Source organism: Henckelia pumila, chromosome 1, assembly GCF_033568475.1.
Source record: "Henckelia pumila isolate YLH828 chromosome 1, ASM3356847v2, whole genome shotgun sequence".
Taxonomy (NCBI): domain Eukaryota; kingdom Viridiplantae; phylum Streptophyta; class Magnoliopsida; order Lamiales; family Gesneriaceae; genus Henckelia; species Henckelia pumila.
This window is the reverse complement of record NC_133120.1, coordinates 6,446,789-6,462,214: the sequence shown is the minus strand read 5'-3', so window position 1 is coordinate 6,462,214 and position 15,426 is coordinate 6,446,789. Positions and strand designations below refer to the sequence as shown.

General features: G+C 38.3%; 1 protein-coding gene across 1 annotated transcript; it reads right to left on the bottom strand.

Moving 5' to 3' along the window:
• Positions 1 to 4,519: 4,519 nt before the first annotated feature.
• LOC140894451 (uncharacterized) lies at positions 4,520 to 6,799 on the bottom strand. The gene is made up of 5 exons (XM_073302961.1): positions 6,643 to 6,799; positions 6,119 to 6,279; positions 5,531 to 6,040; positions 5,345 to 5,401; positions 4,520 to 5,218 (listed from the first exon to the last, which is right to left on the bottom strand). The coding sequence occupies exons 1-5, from the start codon at positions 6,797 to 6,799 to the stop codon at positions 4,520 to 4,522; spliced, it is 1,584 nt and encodes a 527-aa protein (XP_073159062.1).
• Between the last annotated feature and the right edge of the window lie 8,627 nt (positions 6,800 to 15,426).

Genomic DNA, 15,426 nt, shown 5'->3' with positions numbered 1-15,426 from the left:
TGTTGAACAATGTCCATTCAAAGGCAGTTGATAAGACACCATATAAGATATGGATGGAAAAACCTCCAAAATATTCTTATCTTAGAATATGGGGGTGCCCTGCTTATGTGAAGCAGACAGTGGGAGATAAATTGGATGCTCGATCCATTTTATGCTACTTCGTGGGATATCCAAGGAATTCGGTTGGATATTATTTCTATCATCCAAAAGAAACAAAGGTGTTTGTTTCTAGGAATGCAACTGGTAGCGCTTATCGTATACGCCCAAATTACCCGACTCAATCAGATAAACAAATAATGCAGTAGTGTGAGTAGGGATCGTTCCCACGAGGAAAGGTAAATTTAAAAGTGTTCTTTGAAAAATACTAAAATAGTAAAATGGGGGTTTGGGAGTTGAGATTAACTACTGAAGCTTGTAAGCAATTAAAATTTTCAAATTATCACTATCATGCAAGAATGAAAATTAACTTGGAAAATTCAATAAGAGACGAAACTTGGTATCAGTCGACTACACCCTTGATATTATTCATTCAATCATTGATCATCTAAAAATAATTAATCCTATCAAATATTCATCATAGAAAATTTAATTTCTGTTTTACCTTAATTTTAGTTAACTAGACACAAGCGTTCTAAGTTAACCCTTACCCCATAGACTAACCCAATACCAGCGATCAGATTTAAATCCACGGTAGCATTCAAACTAGTAAAACTGATAAAGCTAGACAACCCATACACAAGCGGATGAATTTAGCCTAGTTAATTATTATTCCCACGATTTAGCAAATCCAACAGCAGAAAATATTAATCGCTGTTGCATCGCAAATTAGAGGTTTCAAACAATTACGGATTTGAATTCTAATTTAGCTTTTGTTTGTATAATGAAATTCTAAGATGGCCAATCTAAAAATCTCATACACAAGCATATCAATCAATTCAGAATAATTCTTGATACTTGATAGAAATCAAACATTGGAAATCAAAATCTCATGAATAAACTAAATCAAGGGTCTTGTCTTCCTCAACCAAGTATTAAAGTTTAGCCAACAATACCCATGAATTCTCTACAAAAATTCATGAAAGAAAATAAAAAATAAGAAAAGAAGGGAGAAAACCTAGCCGTCCACAGAGAGTTCTTCGCGTTCTAAGCGTGTAGAATAATCTGATAATCTCCCTCAAAAACGAATTAATTCTTTAATAAAAGTCTAGAGCCTTAATTAAAAGAATTTCCCAAAATTACAAATTTTTCCCGCATCAGACCCGCGCGCTCGATCCCGACAATTCCCAGGATCGAGCGCATGATAATTATTCAACTCTCTGCCTTTAAACTTCCTTGCGCTCGCTCGATCCGGGATTTTCACCCGATCGAGCGAGAGATCTTGAGCATCCTACTGCCTTCAGAATTTCATGACCGCGCTCGATCCCAAGAATTTCCAGGATCGAGCGCATGCATCCCTGATGAAAAATTCTGCTCTGCTGTTTTCTTTGGACGCATGGACGCACTTCGATTTCTTCGATCAACAAAATAGCAATTCCTACACAATGAATAAAAACTAAGTTAAGAAGCTCAATGCATGACATAAAGTAAAACTAGAATAAAACACAAACAATGACACAAAATGCATGCAAAACACTAATCAAAACGACACTAAAAATGCAAACAAAACACTACTATCAAATGCCCCCACACCTAAACCTTCCTCGCCCTCGAGCAAGTTATGCAAAACAAAATATAAACACAACGAAAACATAAGAAAGGACGAATCACGCATACCATAGCCTCAGAGAAAACCACTTTCATCTAACAAATAAGTTCATAGCGACTCTCAATCATCAATGATACACCTTCAGACGAATGCGAACGTGTGTGTGTGCCATGTTACCCCAATTACATGCAACTTCAAAAGACAAAGTTTCAAGACTGTTCGCCGACCTTTTAAACAATTCAGTGTAAGCTACACCATCAAGAACTCTCCTCTCAACAATCATTCAACACAACACAACTTTCTTGAGAATAATTACGCACCTCCGGATTTTGCACCCGGTATTGCAATAGCCCCAATAATTACCCGCAAACTTAGCTACAACTAAGACAGGATTAGAATTTCAATCCCCTTGTCTATAGCCCGGATGGAGCATCAACCCCATTTTATCCGCATACTTAGCCTTGATCTTGCTCTTTTAGGATTTAAATCATGTCAAGGCCCGGATGGAGTTGTACATTTATTATATATATATATATTTTTTTTAGGTGCGCCCAAGATCGTAGGTGTCACATCAAAAAAATCATCAAGGTTCAAGAAACTATCAAGTTTCACAGACACCTATTGCCGTGCAATGGTCCAACAGACATCCACAATATCTAATATATCGCTACACTTCACTGGTTAAACATGCGTGCTTAAGAATATTCAACAAACAACCTACAGTTTCTCATATCCAACTAAGAGTCAAATTTTTTTTCAAAAATTAACATTTTTCAACTATCTTATCATAGGCTAGAAATCATCCTTTACTTATACACAACAAAACCTCATGACACAATTTACGAACTATATGCAAATACGCAACAAACATAATGCAAAACAAACAACAAAACACTGAATGCACCCCCCCACACTTAAACAAAGCATTGCCCTCAATGCTCGAGAACTAAACTAAACAACTAACAACACAAAAGAAAATGAATGCAATGCAATGAAAAGATAAAAAGAAAACTCCCCAGGTTTATGGATTGGCGTCCGCCCCGTCCTCATCATGCTCTGGCGGTGGCACTGGGTCGACCCATGGGAACTCAAAAGATGGCGGAAAAGGAACAGCTGGTGGGAGCGTGGTGGGATCAATCCCTAGTCGCTCGGAGATGCCACGAGTGATATAATCTAGCACCTGAAAATTTGCAGCAGTGGCTGCATTGAACATGTTCTGGTGCTGCATGAAAGCGGCCATCTCTTGAACAGTAACTGCAGTCGAGCGGCGTGGAGGTGGAATAGGACGCACCTGCTCGTGCACCGCCACAAATTGGTCATCCACCAGAAATAGGCTCCGCCTATAAGCCCTTTTTGCATCAACGGCTGCTTGGTCAATGGGTCGCATTGGCTGCAACCATTCCTCATCGGCTCTAGCTTGCACACCAGCGCGCAAGCATAACTGTGTAATGATCATAGGAAAGAAAAGACCGGATGTCCTAGAAGAAACCGACTGTCGTATCTGAGCATGAATAACTCGACCCACATTGACCGGAAGTCCGACATCGAGAGCATATAGCAATACAGCACGCTCCACATGAACTTCGCTCTTGTGTGATATTGGCATTAAACAGCGGCAGAGAAATGCATACCAGGTGGCCGGATTCACAAAAAGATATTTCTCTTTGAAGCACTTGTAAGTAATCGGATCCAACCAAGAAGCCCCGGTAAAGCATAGCTGAGCAAGGATCTCGTGAACATCCGGGTAAAGGGCAGCGCTTTGGAATAAACTGTCATCGACATCTGGTGTCTCGAGCATGGCATTCAGCTCAGAGGCTGCGTATGAAACCAAAGTGCCCCGGACAAAGGCCTTTCCATCCGTCCGCTCCGCAGCATTAGCATAGAATTCCCTAACAAGAGGGACAATGGCTGGAGTGGGTTGCTTACAGAACGTTCCCCACCCACGTGCCAAGACTTGAGCCGCCACTTCGTTTACAGTCACATCGAGATCAAAACCCCTCTCAGCAATAGGGGATTGATGGTTCTTGGCGTGGTCGTAGCGATCACGAGCCGCTTGATTGACAAAGCGCCTGGCTAAGTTGAAGGATGCGGTTGTAGCTCGTGTGCCTTGGCGAGAAGATTTGCCTCTCTCAGTAGTGCGCCTTGGACCCATGAGCACTCAAAAATTTGCAAGGATTAGTGATATTGGCAATTCGTCGAACACCTTGCGTGTACCAACAATTCCGGCTTTTCTAGCAAAATATGGCCTTGGAGGAGTAGAGAGTAGGAAAAAGATGAAGATTCCAAGCACTTGAATGATCCTGTAATAGATTGATAACAATTCGTGAACAATGGTGAAATTTCAAAAATTTAGAGAAAAACGAAGCTAAGGGCCGAGGGGAATTTGTAGGGAGAGTGGGGAAAAGAGAAGGAAAAACGCCTAGTTATAAAGCCAAAGTGGCGCGCGCTCGATCCGGGTAAATTCCAGGATCGAGCGCGCCTATATAAAATGCGAGGCAGAGGCTTGTGTAATCTGCGCGCTCGATCCGGGACAAATACCCGATCGAGCGCGCCCAAAAAATAAATGAGGCAGTAAGCTTTTTCAATATGCGCGCTCGATCCCAAGAATATCTAGGATCAAGCGTGCCTCGAAAAATTTTTTTACGAAAATGAAATAAAAACAAAATTGAACGAAACAAAAAAAAATTTAAAATAAATTAAAAAAATAAAGTAAAAGCAAAAACTAAAAAAATTAGAAATACTGGGTTGCCTCCCAGTCAGCGCCTTTGTTTACGGTCGTTGGCTCGACTGAATGTTGCAGTTCCTCAGGGTGGTTTAAATGGTTCCTTTGTCCACCTTCACCCATTTAAAACATTTTCCAAAAAATTTTGTCCCAAGAATTTGCTGCATCAATTTCTTGGAGGTGCTAGCTCCTTGACCCCGTTTCTCTTTTCTCATGGGCATCCTTTTCGCGTTATCAGGAGGACATTTTGTCGCAGTTTTTAGTGCCTGCATATCAGAGAAAAAGTTTTCAGCAGTAGAAATTTCAGCAGGTGTTACAAGAATATTAACAACACTTTCACGGGCAGGAATTTTCAGGGTATCAAAAATATCAAATTTAGCAATTTTTCCATCGAATTCCATCCTGAGATTACCGTTATCAACATCTATGATAGACTTAGAAGTTTTCAAAAATGGTCTTCCTAACAAAATAGGACTATTCAATTGATTACTTTTCATGTCAAGAACATAGAAATCAGCAGGAAAGACCAAGTCACCAACTTCTACTAAAACATTTTCTAACAAACCCCTTGGAAAAATAGTAGATCGATCAACCATTTGGATAACAATATCAGTTTCATTCAAAGGCCCAAGATTTAAGGAAGCATAAACAGAGTATGTCATGACGTTAATAGATGCTCCTAAATCTAGCATGGCCGTATCAAGCTGAACACCTCCTATTTGACATGGAATCGAGAACATACCTGGGTCCTTGCATTTTGTAGGTACCTTTCTTTGAATAACGGCAGAAACCTGTTCTCCCAATTCAACTTTCATACAACCCTTCAAATTTTGTTTTCTTTTCGCAGTACATAATTCTTTTAAAAATTTAGCATAGCGAGGTACTTGCTTAATAGAATCTAACAGTGGAATGTTTACCTCGCATCTACGAAAAGTTTCATAGAGCTCCTTTATCCCCTCATTTTTCCTAGAGTCCTTTAAAGCTAAGGGAAAAGGGGCTACAGGTTTATACTCAGACAAAGGAGGAAACTTACCTCTCGGTGCTTCTTTAGGAATGAGCTCACGCTCCTTCACCTTAGATTATTTTTCCCTTTCAGTCTCTACCGGTTCTTTGACCAATCCGTCTTGAATCTGCAGCTCCTTTCCACTCCTCAAAGTGATAGCACTCACGTTATCCTTCTGATTCACCACTGTTTGTGAAGGCAAACGGCTGGAATTTTGTGCTTCCAACTTGCTAATTGCTGCAGCAAGCTGCCCCATTTTGATATTTAAGTTTTGGATGCTCGTCCTGGTGTCCTGTTGGAAAGCCAAGGTATTAGTGGCAAGATTCTGAACTATGTTTTCAAGAGACTCACCTGGCGTAGGAATCGGAGGACGCTGTGGTGGAGGGTACGGCGGCCTATAAGCTTGATTTGCTGGAGGATTGCCATATCTGAGGTTTGGATGATCCCTCCAACCTGGATTGTATGTGTTAGAGTAAGGATCATACTTCTGCTGAGGTGGCCCTGGAAATCCTCCTGCTGCATTGACTTGCTCCGCAGATCCCTCTTGAAGAGTGGGACACATGTCAGTTGCATGTCCCACTTGAGTGCAAATTCCACATACCCTTGCAATCTGTCCATTCCCTACAGCCATATGACGCACAAGAGACGTCAGTTCGCTCAGTTGTTGTTCAAGGGAAGAAACGTTTACCTCATTACTCTTCCTTGGTGCAGGATCACTTCTATTGGTGCCAAATTGCTGAGAATTGGCAGCCATATTTTCTATTAAGTTCCTTGCTTGCACCGGAGTTTTTTCCACAAAAACTCCTCCACTAGCCGCATCCAGCATACTCCTGTCATAAGACAACAACCCTTCATAACAGTATTGAATTAGTAAGTTTTCACTTATCTGGTGTTGTGGGCAGCTGGCGCAAAGTTTCTTGATGTGCTCTCAATACTCGTGCAGTGAATCTCCCATCTGCTGTTTGCACCCATAAATTTCTTTCCGGATGTTTGCTGCTCTAGAAGCTGGAAAGTACTTCTCTAAGAATATTCTCTTCATCTCAGTCCAGGTGGTGATGGATCCAGAAGGTAGGTAGTACAGCCAATCCTTAGCAGAACTCTTTAAAGAGAAAGGAAAGTCTCTGAGCTGAATCTGCTCCTCTGTAACTCCATGCGGTTTCATGCTTTAACACACCACGTGGAATTCCATCAGATGTTTGAGCGGATCCTCACCTGGAAGACCATGAAAAGCAGGCACTAAGTGTATCAGTCCAGATTTCAATTCAAAATTAGCATTATTTTCTAGAGTAGGGAAAGTAATGCACAAGGGCTGTTGGTTTGGATCAGGAGTGCCCAATTGTCTCAAACTCAGATTAGCGTTAACAGCCATCTCTTCTTCTGGGAATGCAGCTTGAGCAGCTTCCTCTTGTTGTTTCCTACGAAGTTCTCTCCTTCGCGTAAGCAAGGTTCTTTCTATCTCTGGGTTGTATTGAAATTCTTCTTCTTCTGAAGATTCACCTGAAAGCATGAACAAACCAGAGTAGCACTACGAGGAATAAATAAATAAAAATTAAAATTAAAAATAAAAATAAAAAGAACACAATAAATTAACACCGTTCCCCGGCAACGGCGCAAAAATTTGGTAGCGCTTATCGTATACGCCCAAATTACCCGACTCAATCAGATAAACAAATAATGCAGTAGTGTGAGTAGGGATCGTTCCCACGAGAAAAGGTAAACATAAAAGTGTTCTTTGAAAAATACTAAAATAGTAAAAAGGGGGGTTTGGCAGTTGAGATTAACTATTGAAGCTTGTAAGCAATTAAAATTTTCAAATTATCACTATCATGCAAGAATGAAAATTAACTTGGAAAATTCAATAAGAGACGAAACTTGGTATCAGTCGACTACACCCTTGATATTATTCATTCAATCATTGATCATCTAAAAATAATTAATCCTATAAAATATTCATCATCAAAAATTTAATTCCTGTTTTACTTAATTTTAGTTAACTAGACACAAGCGTTCTAAGTTAACCCTTACCCCATAGACTAACCCAATACCAGCGATCAGATTTAAATCCACAGTAGCATTCAAACTAGTAAAACTGATAAAGCTAGACAACCCATACACAAGAGGATGAATTTATCCTAGTCAATTACTATTCCCACGATTTAGCAAATTCAACAGCAGAAAATATTAATCGCAGTTGCTTCGCAAATTAGAGGTTTCAAACAATTACGGATTTGAATTCTAATTTAGCTTTTGTTTGTATAATGAAATTCTAAGATGGCCAATCTAAAAATCTCATACACAAGCATATCAATCAATTCAGAATAATTCTTGATACTTGATAGAAATCAAACATTGGAAATCAAAATCTGATGAATAAACTAAATCAAGGGTCTTGTCTTCCTCAACTAAGTATTAAAGTTTAGCCAACAATACCCATGAATTCTCTACAAAAATTCATGAGAGAAAATAAAAAATAAGAAAAGAAGGGAGAAAACCTAGCCGTCCACAGAGAGTTCTTTGCGTTCTAAGCGTGTAGAATAATCTGATAATCTCCCTCAAAAACGAATTAATTCTCTAATAAAAGTCTAGAGCCTTAATTAAAAGAATTTCCCAAAATTACAAATTTTTCCCGCATCAGACCCGCGCGCTCGATCCCGACAATTCCCAGGATCGAGCGCATGCTAATTATTCAACTCTCTGCCTTTAAACTTCCTTGCGCTCGCTCGATCCGGGATTTTCACCCGATCGAGCGAGAGATCTTGAGCATCCTACTGCCTTCAGAATTTCATGACCGCGCTCGATCCCAAGAATTTCCAGGATCGAGCGCATGCATCCCTGATGGAAAATTCTGCTCTGCTGTTTCCTTTGGACGCATGGATGCACTTCGATTTCTTCGATCAACAAAATAGCAATTCCTACACAATGAATAAAAACTAAGTTAAGAAGCTCAATGCATGACATAAAGTAAAACTAGAATAAAACACAAACAATGAAACAAAATGCATGCAAAACACTAATCAAAACGACACTAAAAATGCAAACAAAACACTACTATCAGCAACCTTCTTGGAGAAGGAATTTCTATTGGATAGAAAATGGAAGATGATAGAACTAGAAGAAATTCAAGAAACACCCACGGTTGTAGAACACATACCCAAACAACCAAGAGAGGAGATACAAGTTCATAGAAGATCCGAGAGGATCTCAAGACCACCTATGAGATATGGTCTGCTTCTTGAAGAGGGCCAAAATGAGGCTAACCATGGATGTGATCCAAGGACCTTCAAGGAAGCGTTATCTGATGCCGATTCATCCAAGTGGCTTGAAGCTATGGAATCAGAGATGAATTCCATGTATTCGAAACAAGTTTGGAATCTTGTGGATCCACCTGAAGGAATTGTTCCTATAGGGTGTATATGGATTTACAAGAGGAAACTTGGGACGGATGGGAAGGTGGTGACCTTCAAGGTGGGATTGGTAGCAAAAGGTTATACTCAAAGGCAAGGAGTTGACTTTGAAGTAACTTTTTCTCCATTCGCAATGTTCAAGTATATTAGGATAATGCTAGCCATTGTCGTATGGTATGACTATGAAATATGACAGATGGATGTGAAGACAACTTTTCTTAATGGGGATATTAAGGAAGAAATTTACATGTCTCAACCTGAAGGGTTCACATCTATTGGAAGTGAGCATAAAGTATGCAAAATTCAGAGATCTATTTATGGTCTCAAACAGGCATCTAGGAGCTGAAACCTCAGATTTGATGGTACAATCAAAGAGTTTGGTTTACTAAGAATCCTGAGGAACCCTGTGTGTATAAGAATCTCAATGGGAGTGTTGTGACATTCCTGGTACTTTATGTTGATGACATTCTACTCATTGGGAATGATGTAGGAATGTTTCAATCAACTAAAGTATGGTATCTTTTGTATTGGGAATACAAATCTATCGGGATAGATCGAAAAGATTGCTTGGTCTCACCCAGTCCACAAACATTGATACCATCGTGAAGAGGTTCTCGATGGATGAGTCTAAGAGAGGACATCTACCAATGTGTCATGGCGTGTCTCTATCCAAGTCCATGTCTCCCAAGAATGATGCAGAGATAGAGGCGATGACACGCATTCCATATGCATCTGCAATTGGTAGTATCACGTATGCAATGATATCTACACGTCCTGACGTGGCCTTTGCACTAAGTGTTACAAGTATATATCAATAGAACCCTGGTATTCCACACTGGAAAGCTATGAAAGACATTCTCAAGTATTTCAGAAGGACTAATAATATGTTCTTGATTTATGGGGGTGGAGAACTCAAATTGGAAGGATATACCGACTCTAACTTCCAAAGCGATGTTGATGATTCGAAATCAACTTCCGGTTTTGTATTCATGCTCAATGGTGCAGCTGTTTGTTGGAAGAGTTCCAAGCAAAACAGCACTGCGGATTCAACCACTGATGCAGAATATATTGCTGCATCCGATGCTGCAAAGGAAGCTGTTTAGATTAGGAATTTCATCCAAGAGTTGGGCGTTATTCCTAATGGAATTGATCCAGTCCCGGTGTACTGCGACAACACCGGTGCCATTGCTCAAGCAAAAGAACCAAGGTCTCATCAAAAATCCAAACATGTGCTGAGAAAATACCACATCATCCGGGAGATTGTGGAAAGAGGAGAGGTATCATTAGACAGAGTCGCCTCCGCAGATAATGTTGCTGATCCACTAACTAAGCCATTACCAGGACCATTATTCGAAAAGCATCGCGAATCAATGGGTTTGAAGAATATGGGTAGTTGGCTCTAGTGCAAGTGGGAGATTGTTAGAGTAGGTGCCCGTCGAGCCAGTGTGTTGGTCGATGGTCCTTGAGAGAACTCTTGTATGACAATCTTTATTTTATTAATATTTGACATTAATTAATATGGCACATCTTTATCTTTATACCCATGCTAGATAAAGCCCTTGATTATACAAATAGTAGAAAGAATATGAGATGGTCATGTGATGACTATCATGAAACTCATATTTGGAATACTTTATATTCTAAACTGTTCCTAGTCGATTCAGCTGCCATAAAGAAGGATAAAGGCCGCTCGATCTTGAGACTAGTATTTGCGATGTGAGTACCATGTTTCATTGGTAGGGGACATGAAGATGTCCAAGCATGAAAATAGGTGCTCCTTGTAGAGTACACTGAACAACCCTCCCTAAAGGACTTTCCAAGTGGTTCTCACTTATCGAGTGCAGAAGTCCTAGTTTATGGTTGTACACCATTAGTCCTTATAACCTGGGACAATATGGAGACTCTATATGCTAGTGCTTCACTTTGAATTGTTTACCGACTCAACTGGGGTCATCAGGTGGCAATGTTGAGTGTTGTGACGAAACATATAGGAGTCGATGCATTGTAGTCGGGGATTCACCACATACCTACGGGTATGGATATCCTATGTGATCTCATGCATACGTAGCTTGAAATCTCTGATCAGAGTAGGTGGTAATTAAGAAAGGGGTTTCTTGAATTACACCTTTGATGCAACTATGACATAACACATAGTTATCGATTCAATGACAATTCTTGATAAACCAATGGTTGTCAAATCGGTCGGGATATATGAGTTGAAGGGACCGTACTGTACGCTAACCATAATTGATTGGTTCTTGCAGGCACTATAATTTGATACCTAGGGAGTCATGTAAGCGATGCTGCTAGATGTTTAACATGACTAGTTGGGTACTATCAGACTTGATTTTTCTGACGTTATTATTATCAAGGAGTTGATCAATAAGAATGAAGCTATATAGGGTATGCTCATATAAGGGACTTGTTGATACCAAATCACATGGAGATGTGAACCCACTGCTAGTTGTATCAATAAACCATTGAGGGTCACACAAGTACTAAATTTCTAGATTCCGTTGAGATTAAAATTTGTTCAATGTGTTGAACAACTTATAAAGGAGTTTATAAGTAAAATAAATTAGAAGTTTGACTTCTAACTTGGAAAATAAATGGAAAAGTAACTTTTAATTTGTGAATGTGTTCCAAGATTAAAACTTCTAAATACCCTATGGTTGTTTGATTTTGAATGCTACACAAATGCTCGGATCTCTTTTATAAAAATTATATAATTTCCGCTGCGTTTCCGGGCACGAGTTAACCGATCACCAATAGTTGTAAGGTTCAAAAATCCACTATCTCGCTCGCGATGCTTTTAAGATGATTTTAATGATGTAGTGCATTTAAATTATTTTAAGTTATGAATTATGAATATTATTTCATGTCTACATAAATTTTATTTTAACATTTTTAAGTAAGTTTATGATTTCAGGGCGAGTTTGATTCTAGATTCATGGAACGAGACTAACCAATGCACGTGATCGTAAGAAATATTATTACGAGAATTTCAAGTATAATATTCATATTTTTATGATGTACGAGCCAAGAAATGAAATTTTATCAGTCCGAGTCGAGCGTGTTGGGCTGAATGCGTTTTAGTAGCCGACGGACATTACGAATTGAATTTTGATTATTGCACTCAACCACCACTTACCCCATCATCAATTGCATGTCTCCTTGACTTATTCATTCCTTCACTTCATGTTCCCTTCAACACTTTCTGCTTCCTTCCTCTTCTTCTTTGGTTCATCAACCAATTTATTCAAGATCTTCACCATCCAAGTTCCAAATCTCATTCGTGTCGTGGTTAGCTCGTTGCCAAAAATCCGGATCAACTCCGTCTTCATTTCAAGGCAAGTATAAATTTTAAAGATTTTGAAACCCATTCAAGCTATTATGTATTTTGATAAAATGATATGGATCAATATATTATATGATGATGTATGTTGAGATATGTATGCATTATTTGCAAGAATTTCAAGAGTATGAAGTTTAGATTTTTACGAGATCGTAAACGTAAGTCGTTCTTGTCAAGTTCTTGAGTTGATTCAAGAGATTCATGTTCTTTTAAGATTTTTAGTGTTTTGAAGTTAGTTAAACCATGTTCAATTACAAGAAATTAGTTTTGATGATTTATGTAGTTAGAATTTTGGGTAAAAGAATTTTATGTTTGAGTTTGAAGTTGTGTTCGATGACACTGGATTACCAACACTTGTTATGATTTTGAGGATAAACATTAGTGTACTGATCCAAATGATATGAGGCTAATTTTATTTGAAAACTAACTTATTTATCTACAACTTTCGTGTTTTGAGTTTTGTCAAAATCATTTTGGAATATTGGCCAAAATTTGGCCTGAAGTGTGATGAGTGTTTTGAATTTCCGGCAGTGACACATCTCGGGAGAATGAGCATCAATATTTACTGCAAAATCTAATGGAGATGAGGTTTTCGGATTTGGAAGCGAATATCAAGAGCTATAACTTTTATGTTTACCACTTTCCCAATTTATGGGTGCAATATCAGTGTGAATGCATAGAAAATGCAGTGCAGCAGAGCTGCCAATGCGCAAGTATAGCGTCCCAGCGCTGCTCTTACAGTGCTGGAGCGCTATATCTTCAAATTATTTTTCTTAATTTTTGATTTAGTGGTCCTAAATTCATGGTTATGATCTTTTAAGGCTTCTAAAATTTATTTAAGAGTTCCTATGCAAAAATTTTTAAGTTTTAAGGTCAAGAACGGAAAGAACGGCTTACGTGGACCGATTATGTTATGTGATGAATGTACATGTTTAAGGTTCATTCATGAAACTTATGTTCAGTATGAAAGTATGATTTTTTAATCATATATGACATGCATAAAGTTATCAAGTAAAGTTTTATGTTCATGAAACAAAAGTTAAGACGATAATTATGATATTTCAATGATGCTTCACAATGAATGACATGTTATGATAACGCAATGAAAGGATTATGGAATGATATGATGAATGATGTATGATTAAGCATAAAGGATTTTGATGTCTTATGTGTCTTTATGGTGGCAAATACGGAAATGGTACTTCGGGATGGGCGCCGGAGGGACCTTTCCAAATCTACGGGACTGGCACTTCGGGATAAGCTGTGGAGGGGCCTTTCCAATTATGAGTTATGCTAAGGAAAAACACGGGACTGGAACTTCGGGATAAGATTCAGAGGGGCCTTTCCAATTACTTGTTGATAAACATGAATGATGAGATCAGGACTATCAGACAATTGCCACAAATTTCACATAATTCGTCAATTAAGAATGAGTTTATGTTTATGTTCATGTTTATATTACGTAATATTATATTTAAAAGAAATTTTAAAACTCATGATTTGTATTGCATATTCTTGCTGAGTCTTTAGTCTAACTATGCTTGAATGGTGCAGGTAATGAGGATGACAACTATGCATATGTCAATGAGTTTGATGTCGGACATGAGGAGGAGCCAAGAGTCAAGCCGGCGAGAGATGCATGAGTGTGTTTGTGTTGAGATTAAGGAAACTGAATATTATTATGTTTGAGTGAAGGCAACAGAATATTATTATGTTTGAGTGAAAAAAACCAGTTTTATGTTTGAAATTGTTTTAAGTAAGGTTGGATGTATGCATACATCTTTCAAAAATGCTCTTTTCCGCATTTATAATAAGGTCATATTAGTTGAGTAATGTCCTCATTGTTTGAGGGCGTTACAGGAAGTAACCCCTTGGGGCTATGATTTTGTATAGTCTTTAGGACTTGGTGAATATTTTATGGCTATCATGACTTGATGAATTCTTTTGTAGTCATTATGACTTGATAAATTTTTTATAGTGGATATGACTTTTTCTGAAATTTTTTTTATAGTCGCTATAACTTCTTCTGAAAAAAATTTATAATCGTTATGACTTCATGAATTTTTTATAGTCATCATGACTCGATGAATTATTTATAGTCGCTATGATTTTTTGATTTTTTTTATAGTCGCTATGACTTTTTGATTTTTTTATAGTCTCTACGACTTTTTGTTACACTCTAGGAGAAATAACGTAGTGCTTAACATGGAGTACTTAGGAATGGATCAAGTTCCAAAGATTTGGTCTCATGGAGAAGTCCTAAACCCACTCTATTAGGAGATTAGGTATCCGAGGACTTTATTTTTTTCGTCTTGACCTCTTATAGAAACGTGGCTTAGGTAGTCCTACAGGGTTGGCCAAGCCTCTGATGGATGGGTATCCTCAATGATTGCATAGGTCGTGACGTATGAGTTAAACATTTGTTGATGGAGCTGGGTACCTTCTTATATAATTAAATATAAAATTAAACAAATAAACATAAGTTTATTATTAAACATAAAATAAAAGAGAATTAAATAAAATGTTTTGATCTGTAGAGCAAATAAAGTAACAGCAAGCAATTTATTTTAGCTTGCTGGTGTTTGCTCTATGAGTGTAGAGTTTCTTTAGATTGGCATGACCCTCTGTCTTAAATAAAAATTTTTGATCTGCGGAGCAAATAAAGTAACAGCAAGCAATTTATTTTAGCTTGCAGGTGTTTGCTCTATGAGTGTAGAGTTTTTTTAGATTGGCATGACTCTCTGTCTTGCTTTATATTTTGTCGTATTTTTTCTCGTTTTTTTTCGAGGAGTGCAACTCATCAGTTTCCTTGATGCGTATGTATTTTTTGACTCTAGACAGCAGCTCCTCCAAGGTGTTCGGGGATTTTCCTGCTATAGATTCCTGAAACCTTCCAGGGCGCAAGTTCTGCTGCATTATTCCAGATAAAAAATCGTGGTTCACGTGTGGGATTTTGTGAACCGCATGAGTAAATCGCTTAACGTGTGGGATTTCCTGCTATAGATTCCTCAAAATTTCTCTTTGTTTCAGAACAATTATGAATATGTATGCTGTCTTTTTCTGGTATTTATTGTTAATTGAAAATTGCTGCATGAAACACTCGGTGAGTTGCTCCAAGTTGGCAATAGATCTGGACGGCAACTTATTGAACCATGTGAGAGCTCGTCCTAATAACGTTGTTCGGAATATCTTGCAGTAAGCAGCATCTGTGATGTAATACAAATATTCTTTTGCGTA

What these genes read in the sequence shown, in the direction of transcription:
- LOC140894451 (XM_073302961.1), bottom strand. Translation starts at nt 6,799, where the DNA reads ATGGCTGTTAACGCTAATCTGAGTTTGAGACAATTGGGCACTCCTGAT. An exon ending in CACCAAGGAAGAGTAATGAG is followed by an intron (nt 6,041 to 6,118) that starts GTAAACGTTTCT and finishes GGGAATGGACAG; the next exon opens with ATTGCAAGGGTATGTGGAAT. An exon ending in ACGGATTGGTCAAAGAACCG is followed by an intron (nt 5,402 to 5,530) that starts GTAGAGACTGAA and finishes TTAGCTTTAAAG; the next exon opens with GACTCTAGGAAAAATGAGGG.